The sequence below is a fragment of the Condylura cristata genome, unplaced genomic scaffold (genome assembly GCF_000260355.1).
Source record: "Condylura cristata isolate star-nosed mole 26May11 unplaced genomic scaffold, ConCri1.0 scaffold00041, whole genome shotgun sequence".
In the NCBI taxonomy this organism is placed as follows: Eukaryota; Metazoa; Chordata; class Mammalia; order Eulipotyphla; family Talpidae; genus Condylura; species Condylura cristata.
Window position 1 is genome coordinate 1,643,496 of NW_004567142.1, and position 15,864 is coordinate 1,659,359.

General features: G+C 59.3%; 1 protein-coding gene across 2 annotated transcripts; it reads right to left on the minus strand.

Annotated features, from left to right (window-relative positions):
* Positions 1-880: 880 nt before the first annotated feature.
* On the minus strand, positions 881-15,654 carry LIPE (lipase, hormone-sensitive). Of its 2 annotated transcripts, none has more exons than XM_012733645.1 (10): positions 15,555-15,654; positions 8,462-8,997; positions 6,397-6,487; positions 6,145-6,290; positions 5,759-5,944; positions 5,259-5,553; positions 4,448-4,675; positions 4,105-4,281; positions 1,846-2,267; positions 881-1,490 (listed from the first exon to the last, which is right to left on the minus strand). In XM_012733645.1, the coding sequence occupies exons 2-10, from the start codon at positions 8,975-8,977 to the stop codon at positions 1,236-1,238; spliced, it is 2,316 nt and encodes a 771-aa protein (XP_012589099.1). In that variant the 5' UTR covers positions 8,978-8,997; positions 15,555-15,654; the 3' UTR covers positions 881-1,235. The 2 variants fall into 2 exon arrangements, with proteins under 2 accessions (XP_012589099.1, XP_012589100.1); XM_012733646.1 differs by lacking the exon at positions 15,555-15,654 and adding an exon at positions 10,663-10,711.
* Between the last annotated feature and the right edge of the window lie 210 nt (positions 15,655-15,864).

The following is a 15,864-nucleotide window of genomic DNA, read 5'->3' on the forward strand; positions in this document are numbered from 1 at the left end:
TCATCCCGAGTCACAGCTCTGGGCCCTGCCCCGCCCTTTTGCTCCCTGCCGCATGGTCTCTGTACCATGTTTTCCCTGTCTCTAGCCTTTAGTTCCTGGGTGCCAGTCTTGCCCTCTACAGCCCATCCCCGAGAGCATCCTGGCAGGCTCTTACAGTGCCTGAGCGGATCCTGTGCCTCCCTCACCCCACTTTGCACCTGAACTTCATGCCAGGCAGAGGCCTTGGCCACATGCCTACCTTTGCATATTTCTTCTGCCCAGCAAACTTGTGCTCATCCCACTATGTCAAACTCAGGTCACCTCGCCTGTGAAATCTCCCCATCAAGATGGGGGCCATGACCGCCCGTGTCTCTCCCCCTACCCACTCTGAGTCCAGGATAGGTGCCCCCTTGACTGCTGGTCCTGGATAGACACCAACTCCCGTCCAAACCCAGGAACTGAAGGCGAAGCCTGTCATGGTCAAGGGACCAAGTGGCTGTCATAGCCAGCTAGCTGTGACTTTCCAGTGTTTTTTTTGAGTGTTGTTTCTGGTTTTGTTGGTTTAGCACCAGTTCTCTAGGACATGTGGGTCACCAGGAACTCTGGGACCCAACAGATGGGTTTTCTTTTCCTTGTGGGTATGGAGCTGGGCTTGTAAAGGGGAGTGCGGAGAGCGTGAGTCTCCTGCAGCTCAGCCTGGATTAAGTGTGAGGGACAGGCAGGGCTGTTAACGGGGAAGTCTAGTTCCTCTGCATCCCCGAATCAGGCCCCCCAAGATCTTTAGGACCCAGAAATTGTACCCTCCCCCCATCTACTCTCCAGTTCCAGGTTTCTTAGTTTCCAGCACCTGAGTCCAGTGCTGCCCCCTGGTGGGGGAACCCCCAGCCTATTTGAGAGGGGAAACTAGTTAAATACTTTTATTTACAAACAAAGTCAATGGCCCCTGCACGGTAGGGCCAGGCCCGCAGCGCGGCGGCGGAAGCAGCATACAAGGCAGCGGTGGGGCGCAGGTCCACGGGGCTCCGACACCGGTTTCGTGTGCGCCTCCATCCCCAGGCCAGGGCTCAGCTTTTGGGACTCGGTTCCATCCCCAAGGCTGAAAACCTGACTTAAGGCACAGTCTGCTCCCAGCAGCCAGGAACCCCCAGGGGGGAAACCCCCTCCCGACCCCCCTGCCTCCCACTCTGGGCGCGTTCATCACGGAGGAGACCGAGGCCGGTGCGGATGGGAACAAGAGGCCTTTAGTGCGCAGCCCCTTAGGCCAGCAGTGTGGGCACCCGCTCAGGGGCGCTGGGGCGGGTGGGGGCGCTGGGGCGGGGAGAAGTGAGGATGAGGCGGATGCGCTCCACGCACAGCGCAGAGGCCTGCCGCGTCTCCCGGCACAGGGAGGCCAGGCTCAGGAAGCCGTGCGGCAAGTCCTCCACCACGCGCAGCGTCACCGGCCGGTTCAGTCCGCGCAGTCGCCGCGCGAACATGACGGAGTCGTCCAGCATGGGGTCCAGCGCGCAGGCCTGGCAGTGTGATCGGCACAGGCAGTGAGATGGTGCAGGGGGGGGGGGCAGAGCTGGGAGCCGGGGGAGCAGTTGAACTGGGCGCCCATCACCCGGAGTTACCATGCCCACACAGCTCTTCCCTCCCCTGGCCTCCGGGCCCTGTGGCGCGCCACAGAACTGCCAGGAAAAATGGCCGCGCTGAGCCCCTTCCCTTCTACCTTCCTGTTGCCAGGCCCCCCTCCCTGGTGGCACACACCTCCTACCCCGGAGGCCCGGGGCCTGCTTTCCCCGTACCCGGGGAGCTCTCTACCCTGGTGCACCTGCACCCCACCAGACCGCGTCCAGAGGGGCGACCCATCCACCCCGCGCTCACCACGATGTGCACGGGGGGCAGACTCAGCAGCATGCTGTCTGGCGCCAGCAGCGGCGACATGAAGGGGTTCTTGACGATGGGCGAGCAGTAGATGGGCACCCGTGCAGCAGCGTGACTCGAGCGCCGGGGATGGAAGCCCTCCGGGAAGGCTGCGTTCACTCTTTGGCGGCTTAGGTCCGTCGGCTGCGGCTCGTCTTGGTCCTGGCTATCCTCCGGTGTATCCTCAGACCCAAGTAAAAAGTTGACGTCAGAGGACTTGCAGGGGCCGAGGTTCTCGGCGGACAGCGACAGCTCCGTGGTGCTGGATGTTTCGGAGCTCCTCATGCTCAGGTCATGCAGGGTCAGGTTCTTGAGGGAGTCGGTGCCCAAGGGTCCCTCGGGCTGGGCCAGCGCTGCTTCAGACACGCTGCGGCGCATGGGCTCTGGAGGGGAGCGGGGTCAGAGGGTCCGCTGGAGCCGCAGCCGGCCTGGCTCCGCTGTGGCGCGTGGTGGCTGGCAGGGAAGGTCGTGGGCTGGACAGGGGTCTCTAAAGGGGGGTTGCTGCAGGGCCTGCGAGTTCCCGCCTGGGGGGTGGTTAGGAGCCCCGGGCTGCAGTTTCTAGGGGCTGTGTGGACCTGTAATCACGCATGAGCAATGCACCTACGGGGTCCTGGCGGTGGCGCAGCGTCCCAAGGAGGGGGGTGTGGCGACCGGGAAGGCTGAGTGCCAATCATTTTACCCCTGGGAGCCTCAGTTGCCTCCTCTGTACAAAGGGGCTAAAAATATTCCTTATCTCACAGGAGGCAGAGCGGACTCAGTGGGATGAGGCACTGCTGCCCCTGGGGAGGTCAGAACAGATCAGCATTAGTGCTTTATTCCCTCGCCTGCTGCCCGCTTCCAGCCGCCTCCCTGGCCCGACACCTTTTTACGGACACTTGACAAAGGGTGTGAATGGATCGAAGTGGAGGTGTCAGCACCTACACGGCTTACAAGGAGGCTCTGATCGCAGAGAGATGAAGTCTTGGGGGACTACGACTCCCAGTGATCCCATACCCATAGCCACACTGGTCTCAAATATCCATCACGGTTTTCATTTTTGTCCCTTTCCTTATAGTAACCAGGCAAACAACTGCCAAAAGATGCCAGAGATGCTCTCCTGACCCCTGGGGTGCCCCCTGGGCTCTGCTTGCCATTCACCCCATCTCTTCCAGTCATTTCACTTATCTTTAGACATCCAGGAGGGCAAAATGCATGCCCACAGGGAAAGAGCTGCAGAAGCGCAGTGAAGAGAACTGGAGTCGAGTCACGGGGCCGCCTCCGGGGCAGACTGAGCACCTGCTGTGTGCCAGGGGCAGGGGCTGGGACTGTGCCCACTTCTCAGGTCACAGGCCTACTGCCTACCTACCCCTAGGGTGAGCGAGCACTGGTACGGTGAGGGGTAGACTGGCACGCGTGCCTGCAGGGCTGCGCTTGTCCCTTTCTCCTACAAGGAAGACCCAGTGCCCAGTGGTCCACAAGCCTGAAGTTCAAATCCCCTTTATGGTCTTTGTATTAGTTTGCATCCCCTGGACCAGCCTAACATTTAAAAACTTAAACACATTCAACTGGAATATTTATCAGAAAAAGAGGAATGTCATATCTACTTTTGCACACATACTTCCTGTTACTCAGAAACTTCTGTTGATTTGTGCTAGAGATAGAAAGTAAGTTGAGGTAGCTGTGCATCCTTTAAAATGTAGAAAAATGGAAGCGGGCTCCCTGGTTTGAAGTGACTTTTAGCTGCCCGAGGGTCTGCCGCCCACCCAGAGCTGGAATCTTCCATTTCTGCAGCCTGTCCAGTCGGCTGATCTCCTACCCCAGGCCCCTCCGCCAGCCCTTGGGGGTGCGTATTAACCCCTGTGCTTCTGTTATAAGTCAGGAGAGAAGCTCAGAGGGCTGGATCCCCACCTGAGCATCCAGATTTGGCGTTCTGTGGGCTGATATTCAGGACATGTGTGTGGAGAGAGTTCTGAGTCCCTTCCCAGAGTACCTGTCAGCGATGGGCTGTTTGGAAAGTTAAGTCCTATAGTTGCTAGACCTCTGAGATGACCCGAGGGAGCAAAAGTCCTAGGATTTTCAGCGTGTAGACCGTGTGGAAGAGCTAGGCTTTATGTCCGAGCAGTATGAGTAGAAGACAGGGCCAGGAAAGGGACCTCTGCTCCCTGAGGGCCCCCAGGACTTCTGGTATGCCAGGCTGTCCTCCAGCCACCCTGATGGGTGCATGAGGGGAGGGTATCTCACCTGTCACGGGCACTGGGTCCTTGTGGGACTTCTGCCCACTCAGGTCCAGGAAGGAGTTGAGCCAGGAGGAGGCGCCCATACGGAGGTCTCGCAGGAGCAGCGCTGTGTCACGTCGCACCAGCCCCATCATGCCTAGAGCCTTCTCCTCCGAGTCAGGTTGGTCCTCTGTCTCCCCACCTGCAGAGTGCATGTGGGGGTCCCACCGGAATGTCAGGCATCTGTGCCACAAGGAGTCCAAGCACAGCGGATGGCTTCAGTAGGAAGGAGGCCCAGTCCTCCCTCCGCCCCTGGTCCTGCAGGGCCCAGGCCCCCGCACCTCCCAGCTCCAGGATGTGGGCCTTACCAGCATAGGCGCTGACACAGCGGGAGAGCACGCTGAGGGGCAGCAGGGGGTCTATGAGGCTCAGCAGGCGGGAGGGCGAGGCCGTGGACATCAGCATTGTGGCCGGGTAGGCTGCCATGATGCCGTCTGGCACGCGCACCCCGTAGGCTGCTGCCCGAAGGGACACCGTGAAGCAAAGGTTCCCGCCCGCACTGTCCCCCGCGAGGCATATCCGCTCGCCGGTTGAGCCTGGTTTGGAGGGGGGCATGGTCATGTGGGGCAGGAAAGAACTTGAACCCGGGGCCGGGAGTGCTAGCCTCTCGGGTGGGGGAAGGGGGTCTCGCCAGCTCCAATTTTAGAGACAGGGTAACTGAGGGATTTAGACCCCTCTGAAGGACAGTGGCGGGAGGATTTGCAGGGCACAGAGAAGCCCGGAGATCAGGAAGCTGGGGAGGCTGGAGGCCAGAAGCAAGGGGACAGTGGGAAAGGACAGGGCATGTCTGGGGGGAGGGACGCCGAGGAAAGTCAAGAGTTCAGGCTGACAGCACAGACAGGACTGGCCACAGCCCTGCGTCCCAGGGCCCCACTGGGCTCAGCGCCTCCCCACATGTGAGAAGTGGGAGGTTACAGGAGCTGGAAGAAAGGGCCAGAGCAGGTAGAGCGGGGGGCTGCCAGTGCAGGTCAGCAGGGGTGGAGAAACAGGACTTTCTGGGCTGGAAGTGGGGGCACGGGTGGGAGGGGCTAAGCGCTGAGCAGTGGGGAGAGGGGGAAGTGTGGAGGCAGAGAGGGAGTGGAGGTGGTGGGCAGGACGAGTGTGAGGGGCTGGGCTCACCCAGGAGGGCGCAGTGCTTGATGGCCCAGCAGTAGGCAAAGAAGCACTCCTCCAGCGCTCGGGGGAAGGGCGCCTCGGGGGCCAGGGAGTAGTCGATGGAGAGGATGGGGGCACCCAGCTCCTGGGCCCAGCTCTTGAGGTAGGGCTCGTGGGATCTGGAGGTCTGGGCCACGAAGCCACCACCGTGGATGTGGATCACCAGGGATGGAGAACGGGGCACCTGCTGGGGGCGTGGCCGCAGCTCCAGGCCCCGAGGACCCTCAGACTTCACCATACTGTTGAGCACCTCACTGTCCTGGGGGTGAGGAAGGAGAGGTGGGGGAAGCTGGGATGGCCTGCCTGGGAACCCACCTCCCACCACCAAGGGGTGCTCAGGGCAGGAGCGGGGCAGGGGTGAGGAGTGAGTGCGGCGGGCAGGGAAGATGGTAGCAGAGTGAGGGGGGCTCTGGGGTGGGGCTGCCCGCTCCCTGGTTTTGTTCATGGTTGAGGCCAGGCCCTACCTGTCCTTCACGCAGGTCGTAGGAAATGAGTCTGACGAAGACTGGCCCTGGGCCCGTGTGGGCCAGAGGCGGCGAGATGGTGACTGTGAGCTTGGGGTCAGAGGTCAGCGGCATTTCAAAGGCCTCTGGGGGCAGGCTGAGCAGGCGGCTTACCCTCACGGTGGCTGATGCCATGTTTGCTAGCGACTGGTGAGAGGGAACAGAAGGGGTGCCAGGGAGGGGCTGCTTGCAGAGGACTCCCCACCTTCCTCTGAGCCGTCCTTCCTCTATTGAGCTTTCCCTGGGCTTGCAGCCCGGCAGGGATGTGTGTGGCCTCGGATGGTTTCTGGGCCTCAGTGTCCCCCCTCTGGTAATTACTTGGGGTCCTCATCGGGCTTCACACTCACCGACAGCACTTCAATCTCCGTGATGTTCCAGAAGGCTTTCCAGAAGTGCACGTCGAGGTTCTGTGTGATCCGCTCAAACTCGGCCCCACGGAGCTCCGGGTCTATGGCAAAGCGGCCGCTGGTGAAAAGGGAGCTGGCGGTGACACCTGGCGGTCAGAAGGAGTGTTAGGGAGCCCAGCTGGTCAGGCTGGTGGGGCAGGGTTGGGGGGCTAGAGGGAGCTGAGGTGTAGGAGGGCCCCAGCTGGGACTCACTGATGCCCATCTCGTTGCGTCTGTAGTGCTCCCCAAAGGACACCAGCCCGATGGAGATGGTCTGCAGGAATGGCCGGATGGCGGGGGTGAACTGCGGAGAGAGGCCGCTGCGTCACCCACCGCCCTGGGCAGGGCAGGGCGGGCAGGAGCGAGGGGCGGGCTGGAGGGCGGTCAGCGAGCACCTGTGGCAGGCACTGCTCTGGGCGCCTTCCTGGAGCTGCTGCTGTGGAAGGGAAGACACCAAATAAAGACCTCTGTAGGGTCACAACAAGGGATGGCTGATGCTTGAGACAGCAGGTGGAGGCGACTCGAATGGTGACGAGGACCAGGCTTCTTGGGCCTCTGGAGCATGACTGAGCGAGGAGGGCAGCTCCCCCAGGGCCCCACGTACATGACCAGGGCTTTGAGGTGGCCCAGGCTGTGCGCATAGTACAAGGGAGGCTCTGTGAGCCTGGGGAGAGGGTCAGGGCGAGCTCAGAGAAGCAATGGGGTCACACAGGACCTGAGAAGTTTGGGGTTATTTCCGATGTGGAGGTGGTGAGCTGGGACTAAGATGATGCAGGGATTTCCTGAGAGTCGTGCAGGCAGACAGGTGAGGTGAGGAAGAGAGCGGGAGCAGCAGAAAGAGGAACAGGCCCCGGACAGATGGGGAGAAAGATCTTGAGGTGTAAAGAGCAAACAGGAAGTGTCTGAGGCCCAGAGATAGGGCAGAAAGCAACCACAGAGGAACGGGGAGACAGTGTCAGAGCAGAAGCAGATGCCTAAGAAACGCAGAGGGATGAGATGGGAGATAGAGAGCCACAGGCAAGTCAGCACCAATAAATGCTGCGTGCGGAGCACCGTGTGGGAGACCCACACGGAAGGACTCTGCACTGGGGCTGACATTCACAGGGGCGGCTCTCCTGCAGCGCACCACGGCCCTGCCCCTGGCTGGGGACCCAGTAGGCCAGAGAGCACAGGGTGCTTGGCCACTGTGGCTGGAAGGCTGGCTCAGGAGGTTCTGGAATCTCTCCTGTGACTCCAAGGTCACGGCCAGGATATGGAGGATCCGGCTGGCCCAGCTGAGTGGATCAGTGTTTGCGGGTTCAGTTCAGGAGAGGGGAAGTTCCCAGGAACACACAGGCTGGCTTGGTGAGCACAGGCTGGCCCGTAGGAAAGTGTGGAAAGGTGGGGTGGAACGGGAGCGCTGAAAGACCACTAAGCTCAACTCTCCCTGGGATGGAGGAGGCCCACAGAAAGTCTGAAGGGTTACAGATACTCGCGCTGGGGTTCCCTGATGCTGCTGGGGACTGGGCAGCTAGGGACTGAACCCCACACTGGGGAAAGTTGGACCTCTGGTCTGACCATGATACCCTGTTGCCCGCCCCCTCCTTTCTGGGTCTCCATACTCGTTTTCCTAGGAGTCTGATGGGGGCCTCCACACCGCCTTCCTCTCAGTGCTGACAGGAGTGTCTCCATGAGGAGGTGTGGGGATAGAGGGTCGGAGAGGGCCTGCACTGGGGGTCCGGCCAGCGGGTCTTCCTCACTGTCTGCCCCCAGCCTGAAAATCCTGCAGCTCCTTAGGTGAGTCACAGAGTCTGGCCTGGAGGCCATGCCGGCAGCTGTAGGCCGCCTCCCTTTGAGGAAGGAACCTCTTTCAAGTGGGGCTGGCACCGCCCTCCTTCCCTCCCTGGTGTCGGTGAGGATGATTAAGTGTGGTGTGCTCTGAATATATACTGAGTACCTTTTTGGGGGTGTCTCATTTCAGATGACCTCAGGGATTAGCCAGGTCATTCATGTAAAGGAGTGGAGTAATCTGAGTGTAGGACAGTAGGGAATCGTGGGAGATCCTGGTATTAAAAAAAAACTATGCCAAATTCCAGATATTTGCCTTCGTTGTGAAGCTGGCCTACGGGACCCCAACTTTGAGACCTCAGGAGCAGCTCTGGCTGAGCTCCACCGTGCCCCTTTTGGCCTCCACTGTTTGGCGTAGCGAGCGGCACTGAGCACGAGGCTATTCCAGCCGCAAGTGGGCCGGTTTAGAAGCCGCCTTTCCCGGGCCCTGGAGAGGCGGGCAGGGACTCACCTGGAAGCCCAGGCAGCGGCCGTAGAAGCAGCCCTTGTGCAGCGTGACATACTCGCGCAGGAAGTCGGCGATGAGCCTGTCGTCACCCTCAAAGAAGAGCCCCCCGTGCTGGTTGGTGATCAGAAGGCCCTGGGCGTAATAGGCCAGAGCACGGAGCTGGGTGAGGGCAGCCAGGTAGGCCTCAAGTTCGGCCAGGTTGTGGCTGGTGCGGAAGAAGATGCTGCGGCGGTTGGCGGCCACATAGCGGGATTTGTGCAGCAGGTGCGCCAGGCAGCAGCGGGCCGTGTGCACCAGGCTGCGGTAGCCGTTTGCGGGCGTCTCTGTGTCCAGGTCGAAGCGGTGGGCCACTCCCAGCAGGTGGGCCAGGGTGGGCTCTAGGCCCAGCGCCTGTTCCCGGATACCCGCAAAGACACCCGCCAGCCGCCGAGCTGTCTCCCCAGGGCCCTGGCTTGAGAAGAAGGCCATGTTGTCCTCCGCCAGAGTCACCAGCGACTGTGTCATGGTGTGCAGATCCATGCTTTGAATGAGCAAGGAGGCTGTGGGCAGTAGGGAGGCCTGTCAGGCAGGACTGCATCACCCCTTGCTCAAAAGGGGTCTGGGAACCCAGGCCCCCGGGCCCTCCTCCCTCAGAGCCAAGATGTCACCTAGTTGCCAGGGTTGAAGTCTCGGGCACCATCCCCATCCTTCCTTAGGACCAAAAATCCGGTAACCCTCAAGGTGGAGGTATTTGACCCCTTAGCTCCATCAGACCTGTGAGCCTCAGACCCTTGCTCTACTACTTGTACAGAAACTTGCTCTTCCTGGCCTTCTCCCCTCTGTTCAGCCTAAGAGTCTGGTCTCCTCAGCTCACAGAATCTGACGCACTAGCAGCAGCTCTTTCTACTCCCCTCACCCCCACCCCACTTCCTTCCTTCCAGGGGCCCAAGAATTCAGACATCTATCTCCATTTACTTGCCCGGGGCTCAGGTCTCCTCCCTGGTTCCCAGAAGTTTGCATCCTGAGTTGTTCTCAGACCCAGGAGTTCGGGCCCCCAGCCTACTTCCTTCCCAGCTCCCCGCCCCAGTATCACTTCTAGGCCTTTCTCCTTAACCAGTATTTGGGAGGACTCAGCCCTCCAAGCCCTAATATACTAGCCGGGTGCTCTTCTAGTACGCAGGCATTCGTGATTCTAGACGGACCAGAGGAGTCCCTCCTGCCCTCTCCTGTCTTCCAGTCTGGCTTTGGAACTCCCTGTGATCTCGGGTCCCCTCTGGTCCTCTGCAGGATCCCCAAATCCCTCTTACTCCTCCTCAGCTGTGTTTCTTGGGCTCCCAGCTGGTCCACTTGACTTCGACTTCATGGGCCAGCCCTGTTGCTTGGAATGCAGTATACTCATCCTCACTTCTGGCTGTGAGCTGCTCTGTGCCAGGCCCTGCGCTAAGAGCATCCTGTGTCTGCTCCTGTCGTCCTCATTAACCTGCCGACCCGACTGAAATCTGGGTTCCGGTTTTACCTATTATTGGTAGCACTCCCATCTTTCAGGAGAGAAAACTGCTCAGAGGCATTAAGTAAGGAACTGAAGGTTGCACTGAAAGCGGAAGAGAAGGGGCCTCCCTGGTGGTGCAAGGGGTTAAAGTGCAATGCTGTGAAGCTGTCCACAGCCACTGCAGCATGAGTTTGATCCCCTAGAGAGAGGTGACCCACAGGGTGCAGCAGACCTCTCCTGTCTCACCTGCTGCTCCCCTCAGCCGTGTATATTAGTCATCTGCCTGTTCTGTTCCCCACTCTGTCTCTGGAGAATCCTCTCACCCCCTGCACCTCTGGTCTGTACCCCAGTTCTTATATGCATAAATAAATAAATGTTTAAGAATAAAAAAGTGGAAGAGCAAAATTCAAACCAGATCTCTGGGTCCAGTGCCTTGACCTAAACTTGTCTCCCTCCCAGGAATGTGGAAGCTGGGCCTCTAGCTCGGACCCTCAAAAACTTGCCCTGGACTATGCTTGACTCCCTGCACTTCAGGACCCCTGTCCTGTCACCCAAGTCTTAGACAAACTGCCTGGCCACCCTGGCGGGGCTGCCACCCTCTGTTCCATGGACTTATCCTTCTTGAAGTCTATGCGGCACCTTGCCTGGGTCCTAATCCCTCAGAAGGTATCTCCTCTCCCTGCTAGGCCCTGGGGTTCGCCAAGGCCTTGGCAGTCTCAGAGAGCCAAGCACTCACCCCTCCAGGGCCTCTTCGGAGCTCTAGGCTGGGTCTGCTGGCTGGTCTGCTAGTGTCAGTAACAGCCTGGGGCCACAGGCCAGGGGTGGAGCCAGCCTACCCAGAGTGTGGTCATTGGCTCCGCCTCCCACCCAGAAAGGACAGTGGAAGCCACGTGCTGTAAACAGAGCTCACCAGTGTTCAGTGCCCTGACCCCTCCCAGCTCAACTGGGCAGCCAAGTCCCAGGAGACCTGGCCGCAGTCTCCTCCTACCTTAGACCCAGGAGTCCAGGCTCCCAGTTCTGAACAAATTGTCCTCCCACCCACCCAGCCTGCCTCTCTCCCCAGGGTGTATTCATAGAGCAAAGGCCTAGTGACCTCAGCTCCCGTCCCCGGGGCTGCCCTGGCACAGTCCGTCCCAGCTGTTGGCGGGGAGAACGAGGGTAGCCAGCCTTGCTTATATCTCCTGGGAGGACAAAAGCCAAGTACGGGCAGTGCCAAGCTCAGCGAGACCCTCAGTCACGGCTCCTACGGTCTGTGTGTGGTGTTCTGACCCTGGGGACCTGTACCTGCCACTTGCCGAGTGCAACCCATCCTGCTGCGACTGCCACCCCCACCTCACACTGGGGAAACTGAGGCTCAGAGAGCCCCTTAACCTGCTGTCCTATGTGTTCCTTGTCTGGCTGGCTATTTTGGCACCTTGAAGAGGCATTTCCTAACTGTCTGCCTCATCTGAGATACACGACCACCATCATTATTCTCATACCTTTTCTTCCTAGAATTTTACACATTTGCAGTTACACATGTGTGTGTTTGCTTTGCCCCAGGGGCAGACTCAGGCTTCTGGGAGCTGTGATGTTTACAGGTATGGAGGTGGGACTTGGGGAAGAAGGATATAAAGCTTCAAGCACTAAAGGATGGATCCAGTGCAGATGTGCCCTGAGGCCTTGGCCACCTCTTTGGCTGTAGGGGGTGGGGAGTTGCCCCAGGGCCCAGCGTAGGTTCATCGTAGAGTAGGTGCTCAGCAAACAGTAAAAGTCAGAAAACTGGGAGGAGTGAATCTGGGGGAGAGGCGGGTGGCTGGGAACTTGGGAGAGGACCACCCGTCCCCCGGGCTGGTGGACAGATGGATGCTTACAAGCTCAGTGGCTGTGGCAGTAGAATGGGTCCAAGCTACTCCTAGTGATCTTGAGGGGGGCTGGGTTCCTCACCTGGAAAGGGCACTTGGCCTTCCTGCCCCAGGGTGGGAAATGTGCTGTTAGCGGTGCCCTGGTGCCACACTTTGGGGTTCTCTCTCGGCCTCACTAAGAGTCACTTTTCTCTGTGACCCTCACTACCCGCTACCCCACCATGCAGTACACTGTCACAAATGTGCAGTGTGCTCTGGCGCCCTCACTGGATTGTGGCCCCCCAGGGCAGGCACTTTTACCCGGCACTGTACCCTTGTCCCGGCAGTGCCTGGCACAGGTCCAACGCTTGCTATTTACTGCGTGAAGTGTGGTGGTTTCCCACGTTCCGAAGCTGCTCTCCTTACTCGCTGTCCATGGGGCAGGGGTCCCAGTAAAGGTGACACCAGAGGCAGAGCCACTGACTTGCAGAGCGGTGGGGCACAGGCTGAATGCCACTCCGCTGTGAGTCCAGGGCCTGTCCTTTGCCCTGCTCCAGGCAGCTCCCTGGGGGGCTATGCCGGATGGAGCCAGGAGGAAGGCATGTTGATGGGGCCAGAAACTTGCCAAGAATCCCAGGCAGAGGGCACTGGGGCAGGGGCAGGCCCACAGGGGCCCTAGGGGAGGGCTGGGGCAGAGGTAGGGTCTGGGGATCCTGCCGCCTGGGTACCAGCCCTTTGCCCCAAAGAGCCAATGGTCAGCTGGACTTGGCCTGGACTTTGGCCCCTAGGGACTGAGCGGGGTGAGGAAGGCCACGGGGAAGGAAGGCGGGGTGGGAAGGAGGAAGGGTGAGGCCCGGGCCCCCAAAGGGGACAGGCCTGGGGCCAACGCAGGCGGCGACTGCCTGCCAGGTACTGTTCCTTTGTGTGGTTTATGGGAAAGAACTCGTTTTGTCCTCCCCCAAAGGGACCGGCAACATCCCTTTTGGCAGATGAGAAAACATACACAGAGGTGACATGACCACATAGGTCACACAGCCAGGATGGGCTGCTGGTCTCCACTGTGTCTGTTTGTATATCTGTGTCCACTCCTCTCATGTCTCAGCTGCGTGTCCTTGGAGCTCTCATAGCTGCACACACAAACGTAGGTAAGCGATGCCGGGAGCCCTGTTCTGTGCTTGTGGGTGGGGGTGTCGACATTTCTTCTCAGTCTTTGTTTTTATATTTCTTGGAACGTCTGAAGGCATGCTGTGTGCGTGGGTCCCGGCCTGTGTGTGTTTCCCAGCCTGGGAGGTTACCTTCCTGTGCTGCTCTCGGCCTGTGAGCAGTGCAGACGCGTGTTTGGATGTACATGCCTGTATTGGTGTGTGTGAAGCAGTTTTCTCACCTCAATCTGGAACCCAGGGCGCCCTCCTGGCTACTTCCCACCCCCATCAATCCATCATTCAGTCCTGTCCACTGTAACCCCTAGAAACCTGTGGTGTTGGCTCTTCTCTCCACATCCACTGCTCCCTCTTCTGGAGCATTATCAGGACTCTGAATTTGCTGCCTTCTACCCCAGCCAGAGGATCCTTCTAGTGCATAATCTGGCGCCCCACTCCGAGCACTTCCACATTCTGTCCTTGCTCTCACAGTAATGCCCCAAGGGCCGGACGTGCCCTCCCCCACCAGGGCCCCTGCCCCTCCAGTCTCCTCTCTTCTTCCCCACTTTCTAAGCTGCCTCTGCCCTGTCATGGGCTGCTTCCTTGGGCCTCAAGGTCGCCACTCCCTGGCTCAGCAGTCCACACGTGCTTATCCTTGGACCCAATGTCGCCTCCTTGAGAAGTCGCCCTCTTTCTCAGGATTTTCCCTCTAGTGTTGATCGCAGTTTATAAGCATATCTGATTCGTGGAATTATTTGATTTATGGCTCAGCTCAACCACAGTCCGTCCTCACCACTGAAGAGCCCAGGCCCAGTGCACGTAGGTGTTCACGAAGCATCTGTTGGGTAATCTGCGAAACTGGAGCCTTTTGGGTTGAGAGTCGAGGCTGGGCACATAGTAGTTTGAGCTCACACATTCCCTGCCTCAGGAGGCTGGGCTGGCCATTTCTGCTCTCACTGGCTAGGTATGGAGTAGCCAGTGACCTTGCTCCCTCAGAACCTCAGTGTCGTCACTTGGGAAATGGGGTGATCATAATGACACTAGTATCATCCGGTTACTGCCAAGATCAAACTGATGACTGGGACTGCTCCAGTCAGCCTGGATGCCCTTGGGGCAGCGGCAGAGTCTGATTCACCCTATGGGGCCTGGCACCAGGGCAGGGCCTCAGGAAATGACAGACAAAGCCCCAGTGGGGGGGAGGGGGTGTGCCTGTGAATGGGTGGGCCCAAGGTTTGTCAGTAGGACTGGCTTGGCCCTGCGCCGGGAGCCTTACCCAAGAGGATTCTGACTCCCCACAACAGCCCCAAGGGCAGCATCCTTCGTGCATTCCTTCACTTAATAACCTAATAAATATTACAGTGCCATCGTGCCTGGCATACCAGGCTCTGGAAACGTGGGATAAACAAGGCAGACAAAGCACCACTCTTTGGGCACTCACTCTCCAGTCGAGTAACAGTAATAATAACCTGCACCTCTCCTGAGGGCTTGCTGTGTGCCAGCAAACACACTACACTCATTCAAGCCTCACAGTAGCCCCAGTCAGGTACCCTATCATTATTCCCAGAAAGGTGAGACACAGGAGCAGGGTCTGTCACCCAGTGCGCCAGAACTCCTAGCCTGAGGGACAGGGCTCCAAAGACTTTGTTTTAACCATGGCGTTATGGGTACTGCATCTGGGCACTTTCCAGCCACAAGGCTGTGTCTTGAATGCCTTCAGGCCCCAGCCTGAGCTGGGGGCCCCTCCAGTTTGTTTGAACCAAGTTCAGTTTAATCTTTGGTTAATTTCAGAGCCATTGGCAGAGGGAAGGGGGAACACTGAGTTGGGGTCTCTGGGCCCTGGCTCTATATCAGTTTATTTCCTACACAATCTAAGCTCCTGCTTAGACTGACAAAGTCAAAACCCCAGTAAGGACTTAGTGCCTGACCTTGCTTAAGGCTTAAGCAGCCGTCAGACCTTCTCCAGCCTGTTGAGATCTGTAAATAACCCCACACCCTAGGGAACCTAGGTAACAGCACTCATCTTTTCCTGAGGGACACGTGGTGGCCCAAAACCAACTTGGGGCTCCCTGTTCAAAAAAGAAGTGCGTGGGGGGCGGGGGAGGGGTCAGGAAGTTAGGCCCCGAGGTACTTGGGTTGAGGCAGGTGGCCTGACAATAAATGGCAGAATGGACTAAGCAAAGGGAAGACTAAACTCTTCGGGGTGGTACAGGCCCTGCTGCCACCCCCCGCTGCAGGGCACCCCTTCCTCCTACCTTTCCCTGACTCACCCCTAAACTGCCAACATGAGAAACACCTTCTACAACTCTTCATTATCCTCTCAAATGTTGGACGACAATCAAATGCACTCGGCTCATTCCCCATGTGGGACACACTTGCCGTTGCCCACGGTCACACTGCGAGGACGACGAAGTGGAGCAGGAACCCGGTCCAGGTAACTCGGGGGCTCCGCTCCCGAGTCGGTGCAGCGGCGTCGGGTATTCCGGCTGCCTAGAGGGGCTATTCCGCCCTCACATCACCCCCTTCTCACAATGGATCAACCCCGCACGCCCCGCGGTGCCGCAATGGGCCAGCCCCCCGCGCCCCCGCTCCTCGCGGCACTCAGCGCCCAGCCCCCCCAGGGTGCTGAAGGTTCCTTCCGAGCTGCTGTCGGCCCCCAGCGCGCTCACCTTTGGCCTTGCCTTTTCGCCAGTGGCGAGGGCTACGTCTCTTGGGCCCCTTTTTCGCCCTCTTCGAGACTGGGGCCTCGGCGGCCACAGGTGGCCACGTTTCCGGAGCTGACTCCATCAGTTCTCCGCGGTGCCCGCGCCCCGGTGGGTTACAGTCGCCAGGCGGACGGGCTCCACTGGCTCCACAGCAACCAATCCCGCGCCCGCTCCGCTCTGGGCCCCGCCCCCCCGGCGACCGGGCTCCGGCTCCACCGCCAGGGTCTCCGGCTCGGCCCCGCCCCCTCGCGCGCGTTAAAGGAGCCGCGACCAG

Excerpts from the sequence above, each read along its gene's own strand:
- LIPE (XM_012733645.1), bottom strand. The coding sequence starts at position 8,977 with ATGGATCTGCACACCATGACACAGTCGCTGGTGACTCTGGCGGAGGAC. Across the intron at positions 6,291-6,396 it reads ACGCAACGAGATGGGCATCA|GTGTCACCGCCAGCTCCCTT; the intron begins GTGAGTCCCAGC and ends TCTGACCGCCAG. Across the intron at positions 4,676-5,258 it reads CAAGCACTGCGCCCTCCTGG|GCTCAACCGGCGAGCGGATA; the intron begins GTGAGCCCAGCC and ends CCTCCAAACCAG.